The 26,398-nt window shown below is 29.6% G+C and overlaps 1 protein-coding gene across 1 annotated transcript; it reads right to left on the minus strand.

The window, feature by feature from the left end:
- Positions 1 to 13,542: 13,542 nt before the first annotated feature.
- On the minus strand, positions 13,543 to 14,373 carry LOC113387926. Its single transcript, XM_026625310.1, has one exon. The coding sequence runs from the start codon at positions 14,371 to 14,373 to the stop codon at positions 13,543 to 13,545; it is 831 nt and encodes a 276-aa protein (XP_026481095.1).
- Between the last annotated feature and the right edge of the window lie 12,025 nt (positions 14,374 to 26,398).

The raw sequence follows: 26,398 nt of genomic DNA on the forward strand, positions 1-26,398 counted from the left end.
TTGAGTCAACTCATATGAATGAGAATCAAAACTTTCACAAAATTTCAATGTCTACATTTTTTTTCAAAATTGTAGTTCTCAACAAATATCAGTGCAGTTCTCAACAAATATCAGAAGGCATTTTTTTCAATATTCAAATTTTTTAAATGTTTTAAAAATTTTCAAAAGTGTTTAAAAAATTTAAAATTTGTCTTAAGGCTCGATGCCACGCATCACTAGTTGGTAACTGTAGTTCCTGTAACATAATTCGCAGTAATTCATCTGTATTCTATTGTATAAATGCTTTTAGCATTCAATATATTACACCAATCGTGATTAAAACACTGATTGTGTTTCTACGTAATAATACTGACTAGATGCTGTAACTGGTAACCTACAATATCAAGTAAAAATAATTAAAAAACTATTTTTCAATGAATCGCAACTCATCATAATCTAGAAAAAGTGCGGTGTTACAACTGGCTTCTATATATGGGCACTGGCGTTAGTTAGATAGTTCTAACAACTATCATACCAAGTCGTAAAGGTCATTTATATTTTCTTCGTTTCTAATAAAACAATACATATTTTTGAAATAAATTAATCAAATTAAATATTAACAGAAATTATCATAGATGGACGTAAACTACAATTAATATAAATAAAATATGTATAGTTAAATATACAAACTTCACATTTCATGCAACCCTTTATCACCGATATATGTATGAGCTTGACTACATACCAGACAATACCATTTTTCTATGTTACAACTAATCCCAATGTTTTGTTTCAACTAGCACCAAGTGTGATTTTTTTCATTAGTCAGGATAACTATTTAAACAATTTTAAATTGTTAAATATTTTTCGTTTATAAATATAAAACGTTCATGTTTTGCTAAAAAAGGAATGTGAAACATACAATTGTGTGAAAAACTAATTTTGGTCGTCGTTCACAAATGGTTGTCGTTTAGTCTTGCTATACATATTTATAGTGAAATGATTCAACCTGATTAGAAGATGATAATGTTTAATCACATTTTTACTTTGAAATAATTTTAAAATAGTATCTGAAAAAAATCGCTTTAGTTTTAATAAAAGATAAAAATTAATTGGTAAGCCAATCATATTTTTATATATTACTACTTAGATTGTCATCTGTCAATATTGATGATTGTTTGACACAGTTTTGAAAATTATAATCCTAGACAATATTAGAATACTACTATATCAATTATTGCTTTATACTAATTTTATAAATTTATTTCTATCATGTAGATATTTAATGTGATGTACTTCAATTTTTATTCTTCGTTCATTTTTCCTAACACCTCTTGTAATTTCTCTGGTGAAGAAGTCATGTATTTCAAACTAGATTGATAATAATAAATATTAAATTTACATTTTTGTCTATTAATAAATTTTTCATAGGCTAGAGTGGGGCTTAAAAGTTCGCGGGTAGAAAAGACTACCACCAATATCTCAAAAATCAGTAAAGTTAAGAATTTTTGAACACATTTGGAAAGAGAGGACAAAAATGTATATCAGTCATCATCTTAATTATCACGACGTTGCTATCAAAAAAAAATGACAATGTTTTCATAACAAAATTATTTTCTTTTGGTATTAGTTTTTGTGGTGGGAGGCACTGTTGCTTAGTTTAAAAGAACTTAAAATAATTTAAGTATTCAAGTGTCGTTATTTAATAGTTTTCTAAAATGTATTGTTAATTTAAAGTTACATTGCACCTGGATGGAGTAAAAAGAACTAACTGAAGCTTTATCACGGGTGTAAATAATATAAATAAGTACATAAAATATTCACATAAGTTAAAAAAAACAATTCTGCAAGAGATAGATTAAATATATAGTTATTCCAACTCTGCTGAGAAATATTTCTAACAAAGTACTAGATCAAGGTTATTTACAGTGTTATTTCTTTAATGTAATGCTTCCATGTAATTTATATGTTATATTAATATTTTGTAAAATTCTTATAAAATTAAAATAAGACATTGCCACTGGGCGTCTCAATATACCCCGCCTATGAGGTGAAAAGTTTCAGGTTTCAAATTGAAAAATTGCAATAAAACACATTCCTACAATGATGAATAAGACGGTAGTTTCAATGAATATAGTCAAGTAGTTCCTTGCTTGATATGTTGATCGATATAGTCAAGTAGTTTCTTGCTTGATTTGTAGTGGTATAATTGTTTTGGTTTTCACAATATAATTGCTTAAAGTCAAAATGAACCTTTTTGTCCCGCCCTACTCTATTTTATATTATTTATTTAACTTCACTAAGATCAAAGCAGTGCTATATTTTTTAGAACTGTCCTGTAAATAAAAAATATAACCTTCATTATTCACTAGTACATAGTCATCTTGCATTACAAATAACAAACAAAGCGCTTCAAACAAAAATACAATATAATATCTACGACTGCAAGTTGATTTAATAATAAATATTTATCATTATTGTATTGATGTATATTTTGCAATTGAAACCGTTCCAGCAAATACAAACTCAATCTAATTTATGTTCGAGTTGTTACAATTTCCCATATATCTTCGACTCACTACTGTTGCAATCTACTTTAGCCGTCGCGGGGATTGTATTACCCACTAGCGCATCGAACAGAAGGAAAAATGTATGGAAATGTTAAAAATTCAATCACTTTTGAGCTTGCGCTTTTCCCGCGAAATCCATTAATAAAAAAAAAGCTTAAAATGTTGTTTGGAATATTATTGTTGAAGAGCAGGTGACAAAGCTTGTTGCGATGTGAATGTCCTTTTATGCTTATATATGAACATTCTGAAGTGAACATTTTTATTTATATTTGTGGAAATGCTAGTTAGTAAATACCATAAATTTGACCGCAATGACCCATCTATTTGAAATTTTATTGGCGTTAATGATCCAACAGTTGTATCACTGTTTACCATTTATTTATAAAATATTCCAACTGATATAAAAATATATTACATTATTAGTTCAAAAATATTTTCAAAAAGATTTATTTAATATAATTATATTATAACTATATTATGTTTTGTTATCTCCAGATGTCAAACTGACTTGATCGATGCATATTCGTCTGAAAACATGTTCGCTAGTTATATTTTATTCGGTGTTTTTATAGAGAAATTTTATATGTAGATGCAAGCCATACTTTGATCTTTTGTCGTCGTGATGATCCTCAAATCAGCGGTTTCTAACATTTGAAAGCCATTTGATGAAAGTTAAAAACTTCAGATTATTAGTTTCACCAGCTTTCGGCCAAAAATTTTATTTTGGTACTCAAGTGCAATATTTTTTTCACTATTCGAAACATACCAGTTCGATATCCACTCAGATCAGTATTTGATAAAGCACAGAGGAGCAGATCCAGCTTAGTATTTCTTTTTCTGCTCGGTATCATTGTTACATTTATGACTATATAAAAATCTAATTCAATTTTGCACTTTATATAATACTATAATTTTTCTTCACTTTTCGACAACTATCAGTTAGCTAGTCCACCCTGCTCAGTTTTTCGTAAAGATCGGAGCAGCAGTTTTAGTTTAGAAGTATTAATTCTGTTTGGTACGATTTTTACATTTATATCTATATAAAAATTTAATTCAATCCTTAAACAATATTACAATTGTTCTTACAAATTCTCACAAGAATAATATCGTAAAATCAGTTTGTAGATATCTATTATATTTTTTTATCTAATTTTTGCCTAAAATTATTTTTTAACTTCCCGTAGGGTAAGTTATTGTAATGGGCCGAAAATCGGAATTGAAAATTTTTACATTTCTCGACATTTTGAAGGTTTCTGAACATTTTGGCATACCTCAGAAAAAATGGATGTGTGTTTGTGTGTGTATGTGTGTGTGTGTGTATGTATGTGTGGATACAAATTTCCAGTCACGTTTTAGGGCGCACGGATCAACCGATTTGAATGGTTCAAAAAACATTCAATTCCTATTGATAGGGAAAAGAGCTGATTAGTTTTTGGCAAAGGCAGGTCCAGCCATTTCGGAGATACGGAGCAAAGAGTGCGGAAAATAGAAATCAAATTTTTGAGAGAACGGAGTATCCGATTTTAATGATCTAAAAAACATTCAATTAGTAATGATTGGGAGAAGTGTTTATTAGTTTTTGGCAAAGGCAGGCTCAGCCATTTCGAAGATACGGAGCTAAATATGTAAAAAATGGCAGTTTTTGAGAGAACTAAGCGTCCGATTTGAATGATTCAAAAAACTTTCTGCTTGTCTTAACAAAATAATTGATTTTGGAAAAAAAAATTTTTGTTCCATTTTTTTTTTTTTTTAGTTTTTTGTTGAAACAAATAATTTCAACTTTGCAATTCAGTTTATATAATTCTTATAGATATTAGACAATGTTACAATATTTATAATAATCTATTTGAAAACATTCAGTATTCCTCGAACATTTCGTTACGGTACGGGAAGTTCCAGCAATTTGCCTTAAGGCACGATGCCACCCACCCCACTAGTTTATTATTGGCATTATTTATGTGTATAAATTTAATTAAAAAATTATATCATCAGTATTAGTTAAATATATTTTCCAAAATCACTCAACAACGATTACGTTGGAAAATTTCTCAATAGCTGTCCTTAACGCTCTAAGTAAATTTAGATATGGGTATCGTATAACTGGAATCAATATTCATGTAAAGAGCAGCAAGAATACATAACATGCAAGTTTTTGATGTATAAACAATAATAAGCAATTGTTTTGTAAACTTTTGATATAAATACACTTAACTAGTATAAGACATTAAAGTCTTGATTAACAAAAATAAATTACAACAAAGAAAAACTTAACTAGTAATATGTTTTCGTATAAAAGTAATGCTTTGTAATTTTTGAATGCATAATCATAAATCAGTGGTGGATGGTAGCTTACATACGAGGACAAAAAGTTAATAGTGTAAATATACCAACATTGTTTATCTCTAATTCTAAAGACATCCAATAACTTCGCAAATATATATATATATATATATATATATATATATATATATATATATATATATATATTGAATGGTAGAGTCTTGGATTTGTGTATATTTTGTAGAGTTTCGAACAAGAATCCAAAAATAATACAAAATAAAAAACAAGAAAAGTTTTTAAAAAAACAATTTCTTTATTTAATTATTTGTTTATTGTCGACGTTTCGGAACTAGGTACGTTCCATCTTCAGGACATCTGTCAAGAAACATGATCTTGATGAGATTTTAGCAAACAATATGTTTAGGAAAAGAAAATAGATTTTTCTTAAATAATGAATTAATTGCAAAAAAATATAATAATGTACAGAAATATGATAATATGTTCAAAATGAAAATGATAAAAATGATAAAAATAAATGAGTGGATTATCAGAACAGGATATTAAACATAATAGAAAATTTTTTTGAAAGTTATGGAAATTTTTTAAGAAAAGGTTAATGACAAAGTTGAATTAATTACCTGTATGTTTGAATATTTGTTAGCACTTTTTCACTAAACAAGCTTTTTTAACAAAAATGAATTTGTGAGTTAATTTTCCGCCGAATAATTAGATTTTGTAAATCAAAATTACTAAAAGATTTGTCTTTTTTAAAATTATTATTTGAAAACACAAATAATATTGTTCTCTGGATGTTGTTCGATTGGCTTTCGAAAATTAACTAATTGAAACTGGTGTGTCCTTTGTAACACGTGTAAACACTTGAACGAGAGATGTGAGATTGTATGTGTGTGTTTTTATATGTTAGGGTGTGAATACTTAAATTGTTGATCTTAAAGGGAAGTCGATATTAATTGTTTGTCAAAAAGTGTAAAAAATTTAAATATGAATCATGTAATAGGTTGTGATCTGATCTAATGTTGACACTGTTAGAAACATTTATGAGAATGAGACAACTCTCCGCAAATAACCTTCTAAAGATGCAACTTTCATGATATAAAATCTTTGGAGTGAAATTAAATGAATGGGCGTTTTCTATAGAGTGTTGTACTAGGGTACTTTTGAAATTTTTTTGTTTATGGTGGACCACACTTAGTTCATGTTGTCTCATTCTCTTGTGTACATATTGGGAGGTTTGTCCAATATATTGAAAAGCACAGTCATTACAAGAAACAGAATATACTACATTAGTATTGAGATTGGATGGGGTAGGGGATTTAATGTTCGTAAAGAATTGGTTGAAGGAGTGTAAGGATGAGCCTGATACTAAAATGTTTTCTTCTAACAAAATTTTGGCAAAATAATAATATAAATCTTCAACGTATGGTATGCTGCAGTAAATAAGATTGGTGTTTTTGATGTTAGTACTGGTATTGGGAGAATTAATTTGTGTTTTTAAGAAAGTTCGTCTTTTTTGAATAACTGAATGAATGAGATTTTTTGGGTAACCATTTTCAATTAGAGTTATTTTTACTAGGGATAAATTTTGTGGATGGAAAGTTTGGTGAGACAACAAAATAGCATGGTCTGTAAGGGAAATAATAGTGTTTATCTTATAGTTTCTGGGACAGTATGAGGAATAGTGTAAGTATCTACCAGACCATGTAGTTTTTCTATACCAATTTGTTCGAATAAAGTTATTAGTGTTGTAAACGGATACATCCAAGAAATTAAGTCTGTTGTTATTTTGTAGTTCATGTGTGAAAATTATATTATTGTTAAAATTATTGAAGAGATCTAGTACTGTGTTTATATGATTTTTGTTAATGATAAAAAAAGTGTCATCTACATATCTAATATAAAAGTTAATTTGAAATTTTAAAGTTGAGAAAACGGAAATTTCTAGTGTTTGTAAAACTAAGTCGATGATTCCGGGAGATAAGGGACATCCCATAGCTGCGCCTTTAATTTGAGAATAAAAGTTGTCTTGGCAATGGAAATAGGAGTAATTTAAAATAGTGTTGATAATATGAGTGAAGACTGTTTTCGGAAAGTCAGTAAAGTTACAAATTGTGTGCCAACGTTTATCGATTGAGTTTAGGATTAATTCATGTGGGACACATGTGAAAAGGTTGACCACATCTAAGCTTAGAAATAAGTGATTTTCAGGGATGTTGCGGTTATTAATTAAATTCACAAATTGGTACGAATTCTTGACATAATAGGGAGAATTGATTGTAACATTTTTTAGGACATCAGAAATGAGTTTCGAAATATTGTAAAAAGGAGAGCCAATGTAGGAGACAATCGGTCTGAAAGAGCATTCAGGTTTGTGTATTTTTGGAAGACAGTACATCTTAGGGGAGATAGGGTGTTGTATTTTTAGGTTAAAAGCAAAATTCTCAGAAATTAGTTTTTTGTTTTTCAGATCATTGATTAATTTAAAAGCTATTCTAGAAAAACGTTGTGTGGGATCTTCTGTTAAAATATTATATGTTGTATCATCTTTAAGTAGGTTAAGGACGGAATTGTTGTAAAATTCTTTGTCAAGAATGACTGTGATATTACCCTTATCGGCTGGGCAAACTATAATATTATTAGATTTAATGAAAGCTTTAGTTTCTAAAATGTCTTTGTGGAGTTTCTTTAAATGAAAGTTTTGAAATTTATTATTTACTTTCTTTATATGTTTTACCAGTCTGTCACATAGTTTTGATCTAATGTTATTCTGTTTGTTTGTTTCAATGTTTCTAATGTTGTATTCAATATTACTTAGAATTTTTATGAAATCTGTTTTACTGTATTTCTGAGGAGAGTATGCAAATTTTGGACTTAATGCTAGAATATATTTAACATTTTCTGGAATGTAAATATCAGTTTTGTTAACTAACCACTTATCTGTACAAGATTTAGAGATTTTGAAGGGATAGTTGTCATCTCTTTTTTGAATTAAAGTTTTAGTTTTTTTAATATGTTTTTCTTTAGTAGTATTAAAATGTTTGTTAAATTTATAGTTTTCAAAAGCTAAAAATTGATTTAAGAGGTCTTTGTTCAAAGTATTGGAAAGTGTATTGATTATGTTATCCAGTTGTGATTTCAAGTAATTTATGTAGATAAAAGTATTTTTTATTTCTAGATTCAAAACAGACATTTTCAGGTAATTAATTTGTCGTTCAATTTTATAGATGTTGAAAGTGTTGTATAAGAATTGTTTGTTTATAATATTGGAAATAAATTAGGTATAATCCATTCATTTTTACATCGAATTAGAAATATTTTTTTGTTAATAACATTAGCATATTTAGAGTTAAGTTTTGAATATTTTTTCATTAAACATATTTGTTTGTTATCTACAGTTCTTGATAAGTTTTGAAAGAAATTTCGTTCCATAATGTTCTTGGAATATATTGAATGGTAGAGTCTTGGATTTGTGTATATTTTGTAGAGTTTCGAACAAGAATCCAAAAATAATACAAAATAAAAAACAAGAAAAGTTTTTAAAAAAACAATTTCTTTATTTAATTATTTGTTTATTGTCGACGTTTCGGAACTAGGTACGTTCCATCTTCAGGACATCTGTCAAGAAACATGATCTTGATGAGATTTTAGCAAACAATATGTTTAGGAAAAGAATTTTATTCTTATTATTTTATTCTCAAATTAAAGGCGCAGCTATGGGATGTCCCTTATCTCCCGGAGTCATCGACTTAGTTTTACAAACACTAGAAATTTCCGTTTTCTCAACTTTAAAATTTCAAATTAACTTTTATATTAGATATGTAGATGACACTTTTTTTATCATTAACAAAAATCATATAAACACAGTACTAGATCTCTTCAATAATTTTAACAATAATATAATTTTCACACATGAACTACAAAATAACAACAGACTTAATTTCTTGGATGTATCCGTTTACAACACTAATAACTTTATTCGAACAAATTGGTATAGAAAAACTACATGGTCGGGTAGATACTTACACTATTCCTCATACTGTCCCAGAAACTATAAGATAAACACTATTATTTCCCTTACAGACCATGCTATTTTGTTGTCTCACCAAACTTTCCATCCACAAAATTTATCCCTAGTAAAAATAACTCTAATTGAAAATGGTTACCCAAAAAATCTCATTCATTCAGTTATTCAAAAAAGACGAACTTTCTTAAAAACACAAATTAATTCTCCCAATACCAGTACTAACATCAAAAACACCAATCTTTATTATCTTTATTATTTACTGCAGCATACCATACGTTGAAGATTTATATTATTATTTTGCCAAAATTTTGTTAGAAGAAAACATTTTAGTATCAGGCTCATCCTTACACTCCTTCAACCAATTCTTTACGAACATTAAATCCCCTACCCCATCCAATCTCAATACTAATGTAGTATATTCTGTTTCTTGTAATGACTGTGCTTTTAATATATTGGACAAACCTCCCAATATGTACACAAGAGAATGAGACAACATGAACTAAGTGTGGTCCACCATAAACAAAAAAATTTCAAAAGTACCCTAGTACAACACTCTATAGAAAACGCCCATTCATTTAATTTCACTCCAAAGATTTTATATCATGAAAGTTGCATCTTTAGAAGGTTATTTGCGGAGAGTTGTCTCATTCTCATAAATGTTTCTAACAGTGTCAACATTAGATCAGATCACAACCTATTACATGATTCATATTTAAATTTTTTACACTTTTTGACAAACAATTAATATCGACTTCCCTTTAAGATCAACAATTTAAGTATTCACACCCTAACATATAAAAACACACACATACAATCTCACATCTCTCGTTCAAGTGTTTACACGTGTTACAAAGGACACACCAGTTTCAATTAGTTAATTTTCGAAAGCCAATCGAACAACATCCAGAGAACAATATTATTTGTGTTTTCAAATAATAATTTTAAAAAAGACAAATCTTTTAGTAATGAATCTTAGTTTACAAAATCTAATTATTCGGCGGAAAATTAACTCACAAATTCATTTTTGTTAAAAAAGCTTGTTTAGTGAAAAAGTGCTAACAAATATTCAAACATACAGGTAATTAATTCAACTTTGTCATTAACCTTTTCTTAAAAAATTTCCATAACTTTCAAAAAAATTTTCTATTATGTTTAATATCCTGTTCTGATAATCCACTCATTTATTTTTATCATTTTTATCATTTTCATTTTGAACATATTATCATATTTCTGTACATTATTATATTTTTTTGCAACTAATTCATTATTTAAGAAAAATCTATTTTCTTTTCCTAAACATATTGTTTGCTAAAATCTCATCAAGATCATGTTTCTTGACAGATGTCCTGAAGGTGGAACGTACCTAGTTCCGAAACGTCGACAATAAACAAATAATTAAATAAAGAAATTGTTTTTTTAAAAACTTTTCTTGTTTTTTATTTTGTATTATTTTTGGATTCTTGTTCGAAACTCTACAAATATATATATATATATATATATATATATATATATATATATATGTATATATGTAGCAGGTACAGTCTTCTACTCCTTGAATCCACTGTGAGTTCAGGCAGGCAAGTGAAGGGCCGAGTATTGCTGCGCTGTGGTTTTATACCATAGAGGATAACGGTGCATGGCAGGGACGCGCAACCTGACGTAGTGCGCCAGGGCTGTGCAACCTTATCCTATATCAGCCCCCCGCTGAGTGTGTTTGGCTCGAACATATAGGCTGGTTTTGCTCTATCGATCGATATCTTAGTTTCCTTGCCGTTTCTAATCACTGTCATAGTTTTATCCGAACGGCCCACTACTTCGTATGGTCCTGTGTACGGCGGTTGTAATCCTGTCCTTATGGTGTCTTCCCGGATAGAAATTTGCCGAGCTGTTGATAAATCCGGGTGGACAAAGCTGTAATTATTTCCGTGATTCGAAGCGGGCGTTGCCTTGAGCGTTTTGACCGTTTGTCGAAGTTTTTGGAGAACCTGGTGTGTGTCTTGTGTGTTCTGATGGTCTTCGAAAAATTCTCCTGGAAGCCGAAGAGGTTCGCCATACACCATTTCAGCTGCAGAAGCTTGCAAGTCTTGCTTCCATACAGACCGTAATCCGAGTAGTACTAGCGGCAACGCATCCAGCCAGCTCTTATTGTTGTGGCACATAATAGCTGATTTAAAGGATCTGTGAAAACGCTCGACCATGCCGTTTGCACTGGGGTGATAAGCTGTGGTGTAAGTTATTTTCGACCCTGTAAATTTACCAATGGCGTCAAATAGGCGGGATTTAAATTGGACTTCGCGATCGCACGTTACTTCTGTGGGGCAGCCAAAACGAGATATCTATCCCTCTATAAATGCTTGCGCTACTGACTCGGCTGTTATATCTCGAAGTGGGATGACTTCCTTGTGAATCTACATATTACTGATAGGCAATACTTGAATCCTCGTGCGCTTGGAAAGCGTCCGATCAGATCTAAATGTATGTGAGAAAATCGTCGGGTAGTAAGCAAAAATTTACCAAGCGGTGCTCGCGTGTGGCGATGAATTTTGCTGCGTTGACAAGGAATGCACTCCCTCGTCCAGGCTCGACAGTCCTTGTTCACTGACGGCCAAACAAATCGTTGGGATACCATTTTCACTGTGGCATTTCTTCCAGGATGGCTTAGGTTGTGAAGTGCGTTAAAAACTTGTTTTCTTAACGTCTTCGGAACGAAAGGTCTTGGAATATTAGTGGATACATCGCAATATACGTTGATGGTAGTACCCGGAAGACGTACTGACTTCAGGACCAACGAAGAACTGTTCTTTAGGCAGCTTTGCAGTTCCGCGTCATCTTGTTGTTCCTTTGCGATTATGTTATAATCTGCATACGACGAGACATGTAATTCTTCGATCCGGGATAAAGCATCAGCTACGACGTTTTCTTTTCCTTCAATGTGCTTTATTTCCGTTGTAAACTGTGCTATGAAAGTTAGTTGATTCAGTTGAACTGGCGGCAATTTGTCCTGTTTCTGTTGGAAGACAAATGTTAGCGGTTTATGGTCTGTGTATACTACGAAATGTTGTCCATCAAGAAAGTGCCAAAAATGTCGGATAGCTTCAAAGATTGCTAGAAGTTCTCGGTAGTATGTTGGCCATTCGCATTGGCGTTTAGAAATTTTCTTTGAGAAGAAAGCTAGTGGTTGCCATGTTTTCCCTATTTGTTGTTGCAGCGATGCTCCTATTGAAATTGTACTAGCGTCTGTAAATAAAGCTAACTTGCCGTTGACCACTGGATGATGTAAAAGAGTAGCATTTGATAGGCTTTCTTTGCAATTAATAAAAGCCTGCTGTAGTTGCTCGTTCCATTCTATGATAGTGTTATTTTTAACGTTTGGTCCTTCTAGCAGTTTTTGAAATGGAGCTTGCAATTCAGCCGCACGGGGAATGCATCGGCGAAAATAATTAATCATTCCTAGAAATCTGCGCAATTTTTGTATGTTAGTAGGAGGTTTGATTCTTACAAGAGCTTCCACTCGTTCCTTAATTGGGCGTATACCATCTTTAGAGACTGTGTATCCCAAAAAATCAATTTCCGGGACACTAAATATGCATTTCTCACAGTTGATTATGATACCATACTGCTGCAGTCTTTCGAAAATGCTTCGTAAATGTCTTGCATGCTCTTCCTGGTTTCTTGATGCAATTAGCAAATCGTCGATATAAGCATAGCAAAAATCCATATCTTGTGTGACTTCGTCGATAAACCTTTGAAAGGTTTGGCCTGCATTACGAAGTCCGAAGGTCATATAAGGAAATTCGAAGAGTCCGAAAGGGGTTGTAATTGCTGTTTTTGGTATATCCTCCTCGTTGACCGGAATTTGGTTGTAAGCCTTCACCAAGTCGATTTTGGAAAAAACTTTCATTCCTTGAAGATGCTGCGTAAAATCGTAAATGTGCTTTACCGGGTATCTATCTGGAATAGTACGAGCGTTGAGTGCCCTGTAATCTCCGCACAGGCGCCATCCGAGGTTTCGTTTAGGTACCATGTGAAGCGGCGCGGCCCAGGGGCTGTTTGATCGTCGCGCGATTCCGAGCTTCACCATTTCTTCAAATTCTGTTTTAGCTATTTGAAGGCGTTCCGCGTTGAGCCGTCTTGGTTTAAAATAAATCGGAGGCCCTGGTGTTGTATTGATATGGTGTGTTGTTGAATGCTTCACTTTGTGAGGTGCTCCTTGAGGTCCGGTAATATCCGAAAATTCTTGCAATAGGCTGTGGTGCTCCTTTCGCAAGGTTTTAACAGTTGGGACGACTGCATCTGTTATTTTTCCCGTCATTTGTGCTTTTGTATCTCCTTCTAGTAGCCGTTTGTTGCGCAGATCTACCAATAGGTTATAAAAGGATAAGAAATCTGCTCCAATAATGGGTTTTTTGACGTCGGCTATCTCAAACTTCCAAGAAAAATTCCGTTTAAGGCCGAAGTTCAAAATTAATTGCACTGTCCCATAGGTCGCCATTTTCGCACCATTTGCCGTATATAACGTATATTCGGTACGCGGATGCTGCCCTTTCAGTTTTCTGCGAGGGTATACACAAAGATCCGCGCCCGTGTCGACTAAAAATTCTTGTTTGGATGCTTTGTCAACAACTAATAGGCGGCTTGTTGAGCTAATTAATTGACAGTCATGCGCCGCATTCATTGACTGTCGTTTAAGTTTAAAGATTTAAATGAACAAGGATTATTACACCTACGTGCTTTAGCTCCGAATCTTGAGTGGTACTGGCAATAGCCGCGTGGAGATGGAGGCACAACTTTCGACCTTGATGGTAAGGTTCGGTACCTGGCTTGGGTGAGGGCTTCAACTTGCTTAGCTAACAAGTCAATCTTCGAATTTAATGTAGCGTTCTGGTTTTGAAGCTCCAAAATTTGTTCTGAAATGGTATGATTTATTTCTTTAGACGTGGATGGAACTTGTTTACTAACTGCTTGGATTTGATGCTGCAACGATATATCGGCGATTTTATCCGCCATGTCTGCTATTTTATCCAACTCGAGATTGTCGTGTGCTGATATGATGGCTTGAATATTTTCTGGAAGCCGCCTGATCCACAATATCTTGAGAATACTATCGTCGACTTTTGCCCCGCCTAGTGCGCGCAAATGACGCAAAAACTGCGATGGTCGTCTGTCGCCGATTTCTTCTCTGTCCAGTAACTGTTCTAACTTGCGATCTTCTGACATCGATACTCTCTTGATGAGGGTACATTTCAGTGTTTCATACTTATTCTCTGTTGGTGGTTTCAAAATAATGTCTTTAACCTCGGCTGCGTATTGTGTCTCTAAGTTTGCGATTGCTACGTAAAACTTTGTAGTGTCAGCTGATATATTCGAAAGCGCAAATTGTCCCTCAAGTTGTGCAAACCATAGCTGAGCCTTTTCAGGCCAAAACGGCGGAACTTTGACACCAACTCTTTCCACCTGAGATGGCGGGAAAGATATTTGCTCTGGCTTCTCCGGTTTTGACATGCTCGACTATTCTCACGTCAGGGGTCACCAATGTAGCAGGTACAGTCTTCTACTCCTTGAATCCACTGTGAGTTCAGGCAGGCAAGTGAAGGGCCGAGTATTGCTGCGCTGTGGTTTTATACCATAGAGGATAACGGTGCATGGCAGGGACGCGCAACCTGACGTAGTGCGCCAGGTTGCATATATATATATATATATATATATATATATATATATATATATATATTGGTGTAACTTTCTTGACATTTCCTTATGGTTAAAGTCGGCCAATATTTGATATCGAGTCAATTTTCCTCCAGTCTCCGGTGTAAAAGCCTATCATTGCCAATAATGAAATTGTTGAAGAGTAATGAAACATAAGACCGGTCTCATATTGTGTTAGATACATGTCATCCGACGATACACGTGCTAACTACACAGAACGTCGCTCTTTGCAATTCCTTTTGATGCTTTTACATGAAATTCGACCCAGGGCATTACATTCTTTAATCTCGATTTCTATCTATCTCATATTGTTGCTGCGGACTACTTCCAGGCAATAGTAAAAATTCTTTTATTTTCTTGTCTTGGATTAGATTGCTTTGGACTGTTCTTCTACGTTCTATCAGATTACTTTAAACTTGATCGTATGTCTTAAGAATATAACAGACCTTGCGCTTCTGCGCCAGTTATATCTATTCTATCGTCATTCATTTTTTATGAATGTAACGTGCTTGACTGTACCACACTATATTACTTACAATTAATGAAACGAAAATTTTATTTTGACATTTAAATTAATTATTAATATGCAATTTTTGATTTAGAGTCAACTATCAAGGTAGTCAGGGATAATAAATATGCTGATAATTATCATCAGAATAGAATATTCAAGCGCGTTTTTGTGAATTATAATTAATACTATTTTAAATATTATAAGTTTGTTTAGAGACAGTGAATATGGTTGTAACTAGAATATAGAATTTTAAAACAAAAAAAAAACAGATGAATTCCAACATTACAGTTTAGAATGAAAATGCAGCTGTCACTTTATTCCGGTGGAGACGCCATGTATATTTGTCATACATTTCAGATAATAACTATAGTGGTGCATGGTATCGTGCCTTAAGGCAAATTGCTGATATTTCCCGTAGCAATAATTGATTTTTTTTAAAAAAATGGACTTTTTTGAAAAATTGTATTTTTTCTTTATGTTTCGACTTTTTTATATTTTGAATTTTTCTGAAAATATTTAACTTTTTTTTTCAAAGCAATCGTGCTGAGTGTCTTCTTTAGAGATGAAATATCGAAAGTCTAATGATGTAACATTGGTACGGAACCCATACAAATTTGAACAAAATTCATACTTGTTAAAATATCGTATAATTTAATGTGCTTATGTCTAATGATCATTTTTAACCGCAAATTGGCTTTTTTATACTTTTTTCACTAGATCTTTGCAAAAATTTGAACAAAAAGTACTTTGTTTTGTCAATACAAACAAAATTTTTTTTTAATTATTCATATCGGACGCTCCGTTCTCTTAATAACCGAATTACCATTTTTGTTTTTTTTGCCTCTTATTTTCGAAACGGCTAGACCTACCTTTGCCAGAAACTAATCAGCACGTCTCTTCGCCAATACAATTTTTGAATTATTCAAATCGATTGATCCGTGTTCTCAAAATCGTCGACGAAAATTTTTATCCGCACACACACACACATACATCCATTATTTTTAAGGTATGCCAAAATATTTAGAAACCTCTGAAATTTAAAGATAAATAAAAGTTTCCATTTTCGATTTTTTTTGCGACTACTATAACTTACGCTAGTTAAAAAAGTATTCGATGTATTCGGCAAGTTAACCCTCCGTCGGTCGGATATTTATTCATCTTCGAACGGTCAGAATGGTCTAGCTGGGCCACCATTCATTTTACATTTATTTATATGGGGTAAATGAGTTGTTGGTGTCTTATATGTTAACGATTATTAGTTGTAAATATTTATAGTTTTATTTTTTTCTTTTTCTTACCGTCTTTTGCATGTTTATAATAAATGCTTATAATAAAAATTTATATATTATATTATATAAAAAAATCAAAGAATATAAAAAAACGTTGCTTTTTTATTATTTTTATTTTTCTATCAAATTTTATATCAATGAACAACAGTATTATTCTTTTTGGGCTCTTTCGAAATGAATGTGAAATTCAAATGAAAACGAAATGAGGTGCGTCGCCTTTGAAATGAGCTGTAAAATTCAACTTGAAAATATAATTTCACTACAGGTTTGCCACAAAAGATTTCGAACGCAGTACGGGTAGAAAAATTGTTGATAATGTGCGCATTACTCATCCGATTTTCAATTTTTGCCATGGCCAATAAGTTTGGTAGATTTTCAAGGAACTCTCGACGTGAAAATACTAACATTCATGGTTACAACACATAGCACAGAATATATAAAATGCAGTTTGAATAGAAAATACCAGAAAAAAGACAAATTACTGGTTTACATATATCAAAAAGCGCATATTTCATACAAAATGTATGGGTGGTCTAGACAGACCACTCCGACCGTTCGAAGTATAAAAAAGGTAATGTCCTTATAATTATCCTTCTGTACATTCTTTCGTCATGATTTTTTCATTGATCGACAGCTAATGAAATTTTAGGATTACTAGAAGTATCATTTTTTTTAATTGAAGTAGAAAAAAGTCAGACCACGCCGACCGTCGAAGGGCCAAAAATGTATTTGATCGCCTAATATAGGGCAATTGATTATTAAGCATAGTTGTCCGACTATGCATACAATTGTAAATTTCAATATCTAAGTACTATCATGTATTTTGGAAATATTAAGCGCCTAATTTCAATGCGCGACCAACCAATTAATAATTCAAATTTCCACTACGTGTTTACAAACCTGTAGATCTAAGTTATTACAGATAGAATTATAAACACAATAACAACACAACATAATACTCGTCGTAGTAGGTTTATGCTATTCCTCTACAATTGTTATGAATCACGTTTAGAAGTATTAGTTGCATTTTCGTCCACCCGTGCGTCATAATGTTCCTGTGTGTTACAAAACTATATAATATGTCGTTACATCTGTTATAACAATTACATAACGTCCATCCGAATATGCCGAGAAGTTTTACTGACAACCGAGCTATGCACATCACAACAAGGGATTGCTCTATGTTGCTATCATTAAAATATCACGAGCGTAATCCAACAAAATCACCTGGAGTACAAAATAGGATTTACCATGCTTTTATTATGCGCATTGCTGTTCTTTTGTGCATGGTGGTGCACTGTTCTTTGTAAGGCGAACAATTTGCGCATTTCTGAATTGTGAACATTGCAGCATGTGTCGCGGTCGTATAGTTGTTCTATAATAAAACAAATTGTATATACGTTAAGGACAGAATTGATTTGAATTATATATTGTGCAGCTCATTTTGTGCAAAATGTGAAATTGAGCTCCGTCGTAATACATAATGTTATATGCAATATATTTTATTTTATTTACCAAGAAGAAAATGGACTTAAGCGTTTGTAGTGTTAATTTTTATGCCTGTAATGCACTATTGCTAATTGGTTGTATTCTACTATTTATTCCTACATTTGCCTGCATCATTTTGTATTGCTGTCTATCGCCATAATTAGAGCAAGAACATTGTTTGAGTGAATAAATGAAATATAATAGCGAATAATTGAATGTTTTATTATTTCGTCTCATTTCTTTGTGATGTTCAGTTAAAATAAAATGAAATTTACTCATAATGTAAATTTATAGCTGCATATATATATATATATATATATATATAGATATATATATATATCAATATGTCAATTTTTTTTTTTCAAAAATCATAAATCGTTTTTTCTCGAAGTTTCCATAAATATTGACATTTTCCATTTTAGTCTTTTTTTTGGTTTTAGTAAATTTCTGTCAAAATTTATGGAAAAATTAATAAAAATTATGTATTTTTATATTAAATGTATTTTTCAAAATTTTCTATAACCTAAGTTGGACATATACGCACACGATTAGCCAATAAAATTTAAAAACGGTTCAGTAGTTTAGGCGTCCATCGCGAACAAATATCGAGATATATATATATATATATATATATATATATATATATATATATATATAGTATATATATACCCTAGTAGAAATGTATCGTGGCTAGAGGGGTAAAATAGCGTGGCAATATTCAAATCTTGTCTTTAAATAGACCGGACAATATTTGTTTTCAAAATTATGGAAAATTTGGAAAATTTATCGGAAAAGTGTTTTATATGGTTTATTACAAATAATAAACATGTTTTCTATCTGATTTACGCCTCTAATTTTATATTTACACGAATTATACATAATTTTTAAATGTGGGCGAAATCCAAGTTTTTTGTGGCCGACCAAGATTCATTTCTTCAGTATTATCGAACTTGGGAAATATGTGGTATTTATAAGGGTCACGAAAAAAATTAACTTTAGATAATTAATTAGCACAAAAATCATGATTAAAGCCATTAAAAAGTCATATGCTCGATCGCAATTGCTAGTTTGATACATTTTTCATATAAATTCGATATAAATTTTAAATGTGGGGGTTATGCATTTTTTTTCTGGGCAACCACGATTCGTTTCTTCAGTATTATCGAACTTGGGAAATATGTGGTATTTATAAGGGTCACGAAAAAAATTAACTTTAGATAATTAATTAGCACAAAAATCATGATTAAAGCTTTTAAAAAGTCATATGCTCGATCGCAATTGCTAGTTTGATACATTTTTCATATAAATTCAATATAAATTTTAAATGTGGGGGTTATGCATTTTTTTTCTGGGCAACCACGATTCGTTTCTTCAGTATTATCGAACTTGGGAAATATGTGGTCTTTATAAAGGTCACGAAAAAAATTAATTTTAGATAATTAATTAGCACCAAAGTCATGATTAAAGCTTTTAAAAAGTCATATCCTCGATCGCAATTACAAGTTTGATACATTTTTCTCATAAATTCAATATAAATTTTAAATGTGGGGGTTATGCATTTTTTTTCTGGGCAACCACGATTCGTTTCTTCAGTATTATCGAACTTGGGAAATATGTGGTCTTTATGAAGGTTACGAAAAAAATTAACTTTAAATAATTAATTAGCACAAAAATCATGATTAAAGCTTTTAAAAAGTCATATGCTCGATCGCAATTGCTAGTTTGATACATTTTTCATATAAATTCAATATAAATTTTAAATGTGGGGGTTATGCATTTTTTTTCTGGGCAACCACGATTCGTTTCTTCAGTATTATCGAACTTGGGAAATATGTGGTCTTTATAAAGGTCACGAAAAAAATTAATTTTAGATAATTAATTAGCACCAAAGTCATGATTAAAGCTTTTAAAAAGTCATATCCTCGATCGCAATTACAATTTTGATACATTTTTCTTATAAATTCAATATAAATTTTAAATGTGGGGGTTATGCATTTTTTTTCTGGGCAACCACGATTCGTTTCTTCAGTATTATCGAACTTGGGAAATATGTGGTCTTTATAAGGGTTAAGGGTTAAATTTTATATGAATTCAATATAAATTGTAAATATTATATTCACAATTATTTTTTCTTTATTATCGAACATTTACATTGGGAAATAAGTAACATTTGCATTGGTCAAGAAAATAATCAATTAGCGCCAAAAACATCTATGGTGACTCTTAACTCTACATATTTTTGATCAGAATTAATTAATTAATAGCTAAATTAATTAAATCCATTATTAAACGTGAAGATATGAAAAAAATTTCATTTTCGATTTTCGTCTCATTACTATAACTACTCTACGGGAAGTTAAAAAAGCAATAAATAATTTAACTATATTGTATTTATTTATTAACTATATTATTTAACGATATTGTAAGTATGGCCATCATTCAATAAACAAAACAAAAACAAAATTATACAAGATTATAATAGTGCAAAAGTATCAGAATATATATATATATATAATAAATTTAAATAATGTGAGTACCCGAGAAAAAATGTAAACAAAATGTTTGATGAAAAAAATTCAAAACTTCGAATAAAATAAAAGTTAAATAAAAAAATTTTGTGGTTAGTCACATGACACGCTTAAATTTGTTTTACCCTGGTTTGGTATGTATGAATATTATTTAAATCTGTTATATCTACTAATATATATCGAGTTTTATATTTATTCATAGAATAAAAATTTCTGAAATTGCATCATATACATGTATAATATATATGTACGAACATCTGTTTTTGAGAAACTTCTCAAGAGTGTCTTCTTTCTTTCATATAACCGATATTTGTATAAGAGTATCTCGCTTCGTGTACGATGTGTGTCCTTTGTCCTATGCGTTTGTCCCTACGAAAATATTCTACCTGACTGTGTCAGTTGTGGCCGAAGTTATTTTATACGTATTTTGTGAACTAATATTATGCCATATCACTTTTGTTTTAATTACATATTCTTACATTTTCTTAATAGCAATTATTATTTATATTACTATACTAGTTTATTATTTATAAAAATGTTATTTAAGAGTAAAAGTTTAATTAAAAAATTAACTTAAAGGTAAAAGATTTTTTAAAATTTATTATTGTGTACATAGAAAAGAGTTTGATTATAAAAAATGTTGTTGGTTAGTTCTTACAGAAGGAAAGAATCCATAAGCCCAAAACGTAGAATAAAATAAGTGAAATATTAATTTTGTTTAGTGAAGATAAAATTTATTTAATATAATTTAGAAAAAAAAATCAATAATAAATCTAAATATTTAAAATTTTATAAATATAAACATATTTGATATAATAATAATTAATGGCGTTTTTATTAATTTCGTTTTGAATATTTTCTAAGTAACGTTTCACAGATTATGTAATTTACTAATTACATATTGAAATGAATGAAAAAGGAGATATATATAAACTTTAATGACTACTATAACGACAAATTAATGAGCGTGTACTTCGTAACATAAAATACAAAAACATAAAAACCTGTTAGAACCGCCCTTTGATTAACAATGCTACACCTACACCATCAAACAAAACACAAGCCAAGCGGAGACTCGCAATTTTTCAATAGAATGAAATTTGTTACGCAGCGCGCTTAGCAATTCTTGTTGAATTTAGAATTTATTATAATATTAATAAATATTCATAATATATAGTAAGTCTGGAAAAAACTTAGTACGTGAATTTTGAATGAATATTAAGTTAAAATCAAGCTGTTAAATAACACAATTAGGTATTTGAATTTTTTTTTTATTTTTTTAATGGAAAGATCATATATAAGTTTTATAACAAAGTTTTTTTCTTTTTCTTTTTCTCGCAATAATTAAAAAGTTACACCAAATTGAAATTTGAGTTTGAATTCGGTACCGAAGAGCGCCGACAAATCCCGAACGAAGCCAAGCGCGTGTGACGTCATACTGTTACGGGTGATTCATTGTAGTATACAGCTTTGAACATGCGCTATGCTTTGAGCTTTGTATAATATCGTTGTATCATTGTTAAATATTCCAAAATATATAAAAAATGTCAAATGTAAAATGTTATCGCTGTTGTTTTGTACCATTATGTACAAATACGAATGAAAGAGTTTGATTTTCTCAGACCTCATGCGGTTGTTAATCATAATATGGTACCTTTAACAGACTTCATTGTTATCATCGCAGCAGCACTGATGAATTTACAAAAACCTATAATTTCAAGTTAAATTTAGAAGAATAAGAAGAAGAATATTTAAGAATATTTTCATGACAAAAGAAATGGCTAAATGTATATTTCATATATTTATTATTTTATTTATTTATTATACATTTATCGTTTATTGCATTTGAATCATATCATCAAAATATATTGAATAATAACTAATTAAGACTTCAACTTTATTAACTTTGTACAGAGTTGAACAGCTTTGGGTATATATTTTTGAACCAGAATACTATACATTTTTTAATGAGATCTTGAGTGTTTGCATCATCATATTTCAATACGCTAACATAAATTTTTTGATTGTCTTCAAAGTTTTGATCGGCAACACAAAAGATTCCCTTTCTTTTACCTGTCATTAACAATTGCAGTTGCATTTGAGCATTACACTTTAAGCTTATTTTGCCCTTCGGCAAAAAAGTGTACCACGCGTTTTTTTGTGACATATATTATATCGAAGATGAGCCGTGATTATTGACTCATTAATTGTTAATGTAACTAAATAGGCTTTGCATCGAACTCGATTTTATAGAGATACACGTGCTTTTAAAATACAAATTTCATTTTTACGACTAAGTTGAGCATAACCCACAGCTTTGTCGCCGTAACTTTCACGCGATGCTCTAAAATTAATTTATTAGGTAATTATATTCAATATAAAATTAATACTTAAATATTGTAATTTATAATATTTTTTAACAGACTTACATCAATGCCTTGGCGTCTCGAACTTCCGCAGAATTAAACCGAACATAATTTTTTAAAAGTTCGGCTACCATAAATATATAAATATTAGGAACATTATCAGAATTTGCTTTTATAAATCCTTTATCACACATAGTTGAACTAAATTAACTTCAACAAATCGTTTTTAAAGGAAAATTTACCACGTGTTTATCAAGTTCCGTAAAATATAGTCGTAAGCACTACACTAATAGAGTAAGAACGGCACTGCGCTGTTATGAGGTTGCAATTACAATCTGACGTCACAGGCACGGTAGCCGTTAACGGTCACGTGACTAGTTTTTGAATTTAATCAATATTTAAACGCCCATAACTAATTGAAAAAACATTTTTTTTTTGTTTTTTCTTTCACATATCAATAAATTTAATAATGTAGTTTTAAAGCGCATAAAAATAAATAAATAATTTTTTTTTTCAAATTCCCAATTTTGAGTTTTATGGTTAAAGTACGTAAGTATATTTATTACTTATATTATATAAATCAACATACATATTTAGTAAACAATGATGTGTTTTATATATTCTAGATTGACTATATTGAAATGGATGTAAAATCAGCTGTAATATAAAAACTATCACATAGCAAAAATGGATTTGATAAAAGGTAATAAAAATATTAACAAACTTATTAAATGCAGACTTTTCAATAATTTATTATCGCTTTTGAATATTTGATATTCGTATTTCCATCAACAGTTTTTTGTTTTAATTTAAAATTATAAATGTACTGTTTTAAATTAATGTTAAAATATTATATTTACTGTATTTTTAATTATTTCAGATTTAACTGTGATCGAGTTCTAGAAAATATGAGTCTTCAATAAACTATAATGCCATAAATGTTTTTTTATTAAAAGCTAAGTAATTGAATTTATTATGAGTTTATAAAATCAATATATTCCAGAAATATTGCGATAAAATAATAATATATTTTATCTTATTTCAGGCGTAATCGTGATCGAATGCAAGAAAATGTTAAAACATGTGTGAAAATATCCAAATAATATAAGAATTTCCATCACTAATTAAAATACTTATAAATACACAATTAAGGCAATAGGATTAACAAAGATGAGATTATGATTTACCATTAAGATCCTCCAAATTATTATGACTAAAAATATTTTGATTGTTCTATATCTTATTATCATAAAATAATGTGTAAATAAAATATAAATAAAAAATAAAAATAAAATTATTAAGATTCAATACATGAACTATTTAAAAATGTATGTATTCATTTAGAATAAATAAACTTTTATTATCAATGAGTTAAGTACTGTTTTTCTTTATAAATTAAATAATATTTTTAAATGTGGGTTAAATATTAATTTTGAATTTGGGTTAAATATTGTTTATTTATATTGAGCTTATATTGTTTTTTTATGTAAGGTAAATTTTTTTTTTTTTTTTTTTTTTTTTAATAATTTTATTTGATCATCTATCTACAGGAGATATAAAATCAATTGCATGGCTTAGAATTTAACAAAGATAGAAAAAGCTAAGATCTGCATCCAGTGATGCAGTTCTTTACAGTGTGATATATAGATTGTACAAAACAAAAGAAAAATACAAATTAGTACATATTATTAAACCTAAAATGTAGGGTAAATATTGTTTATTTATATTAATCTTATATTGGTTTTCAATATTGGGCTTATATTTCTTTTGAATGGTTTTATATGGGGCCTGTATTGGTTTTAATATTGGATTTATATGGGAAAATGTTAACAGAATAATATTATAGCAATATCGGTAAACAATATAGAGCCCATATAAAGTACAATATTGCGCCACGATTCGTTTCTACTAGGGTATATATATATATATATATATATATATATATATATATATATATATATATATATATATATATACCCTAGTAGAAACGAATCGTGGCGCAATATTGTACTTTATATGGGCTCTATATTGTTTACCGATATTGCTATAATATTATTCTGTTAACATTTTCCCATATAAATCCAATATTAAAACCAATACAGGCCCCATATAAAACCAATATTGATAAACAATATTAAAATCTCATTCAAAAGAAATATATTATATATATATAAATTTGATTTTATGAATAATATATATTTTCTCTCAATATGATATATTGATAATTATTTGATCAAAAGGTTACGACTATACTGATCTCATGCTGTGTATAATATTTTTATTTTTAATTGTGTTTTTATAATATTTAATAACAAGGATACATTTTTTTAAATCAATAATGAAAATACTTATATCATGACAACTAAGTTAAATTGTTCACTCTGCCTTTATATATTAGTTACATTATATTAGCGATTTATGAAATATAAATTCTTTCTTCAAATATTTCGATTTTATTGTAACACTATTTATGCGTAAAATTTAGCTTATTCTTCACATTTACAAATTTATTCTACTACTGTTTTTGAATTTTCAACCATAAAATCCGACGTTTTGATGTTTTTATATCTATCTGGTAACATATTTATAAAAATATTATTATTTGTATAAAATATTATTATTGTATAAAATTTTATTTACTACAAGAATCGCACATAATTGCTGTTTCTAACAACTCGATCACCATTGTGTGAAAATTCATTTCTCGTATTTCATTATTATCATTTATACAAGCATACAAATCTGTTATAAAAGTTTTTAAAAAATATGGAATAAAATATCTACTTATACTATTAAAAGATTTTCAACTATTTAGTATTCTTATTGATTTGAATTTTTTTATTCATATGCGATACGCATGATGTATGTTTTACTTTTAATTTCTATGGTATTTAATTATGTATTTACGTTCAAAGTGAAAAAATAACTTATATCGGTGTGAGATTTATTCCTTTTAATTATTTTAAATATGATTACATGTTAAAACAGACTTTAGTTTTGAACAATGACTTATGTCAGTATGGGATTTATTCAATTTTATTAATTTCAATTTTATCAACTAAAAAAACGTTATTATTTTTGTTATAGTAGTATGAAGTTTGTACAATTTTTACTGCAGTGTGTTATATTTTTCATGAATTATTATGTTATGTAATTTATACCTTATTTTAATTATAATATTTCAAATATCGACTGAAATGACATATTTGGCTTATTGCCATAATAATGTAAAGAAACTACTTATTAAATTATTAACCATTTTTGATTGCCATTATTCTTGATAAATTTGCAAATTTCTCATCATTAATTAAATTTAGACGACAACGAATATATACGAATATATATATATATATATATATATATATATATCTTGATAGTTTTTTCGACGTTGAAACATATTTCAAAGTAACTAGCAGCCCATTCGTCGAAATAAAAAAGGTATAAAGTATAAAAACTTTTATTTATACGTTTCGACACAAGATGCGTGTCATCATTCAGCAACACAGGACAAAAACGCTCAACAAAAATTTATTTTAAAAAATTAAACTTAATAACATATTAGAGAAAAACATTTTTTTAAAAAAATTATGAAAAACTAAAAGATTTGAAAACTAATTTGACTAAAAGTTATGAAATGCA

Source organism: Ctenocephalides felis, unplaced genomic scaffold, assembly GCF_003426905.1.
Source record: "Ctenocephalides felis isolate EL2017-DRISC unplaced genomic scaffold, ASM342690v1 CF-g0.4_SCAFFOLD_03572, whole genome shotgun sequence".
Classification (NCBI taxonomy): domain Eukaryota; kingdom Metazoa; phylum Arthropoda; class Insecta; order Siphonaptera; family Pulicidae; genus Ctenocephalides; species Ctenocephalides felis.

What these genes read in the sequence shown, in the direction of transcription:
- LOC113387926 (XM_026625310.1), bottom strand. Translation starts at nt 14,373, where the DNA reads ATGTCAAAACCGGAGAAGCCAGAGCAAATATCTTTCCCGCCATCTCAG.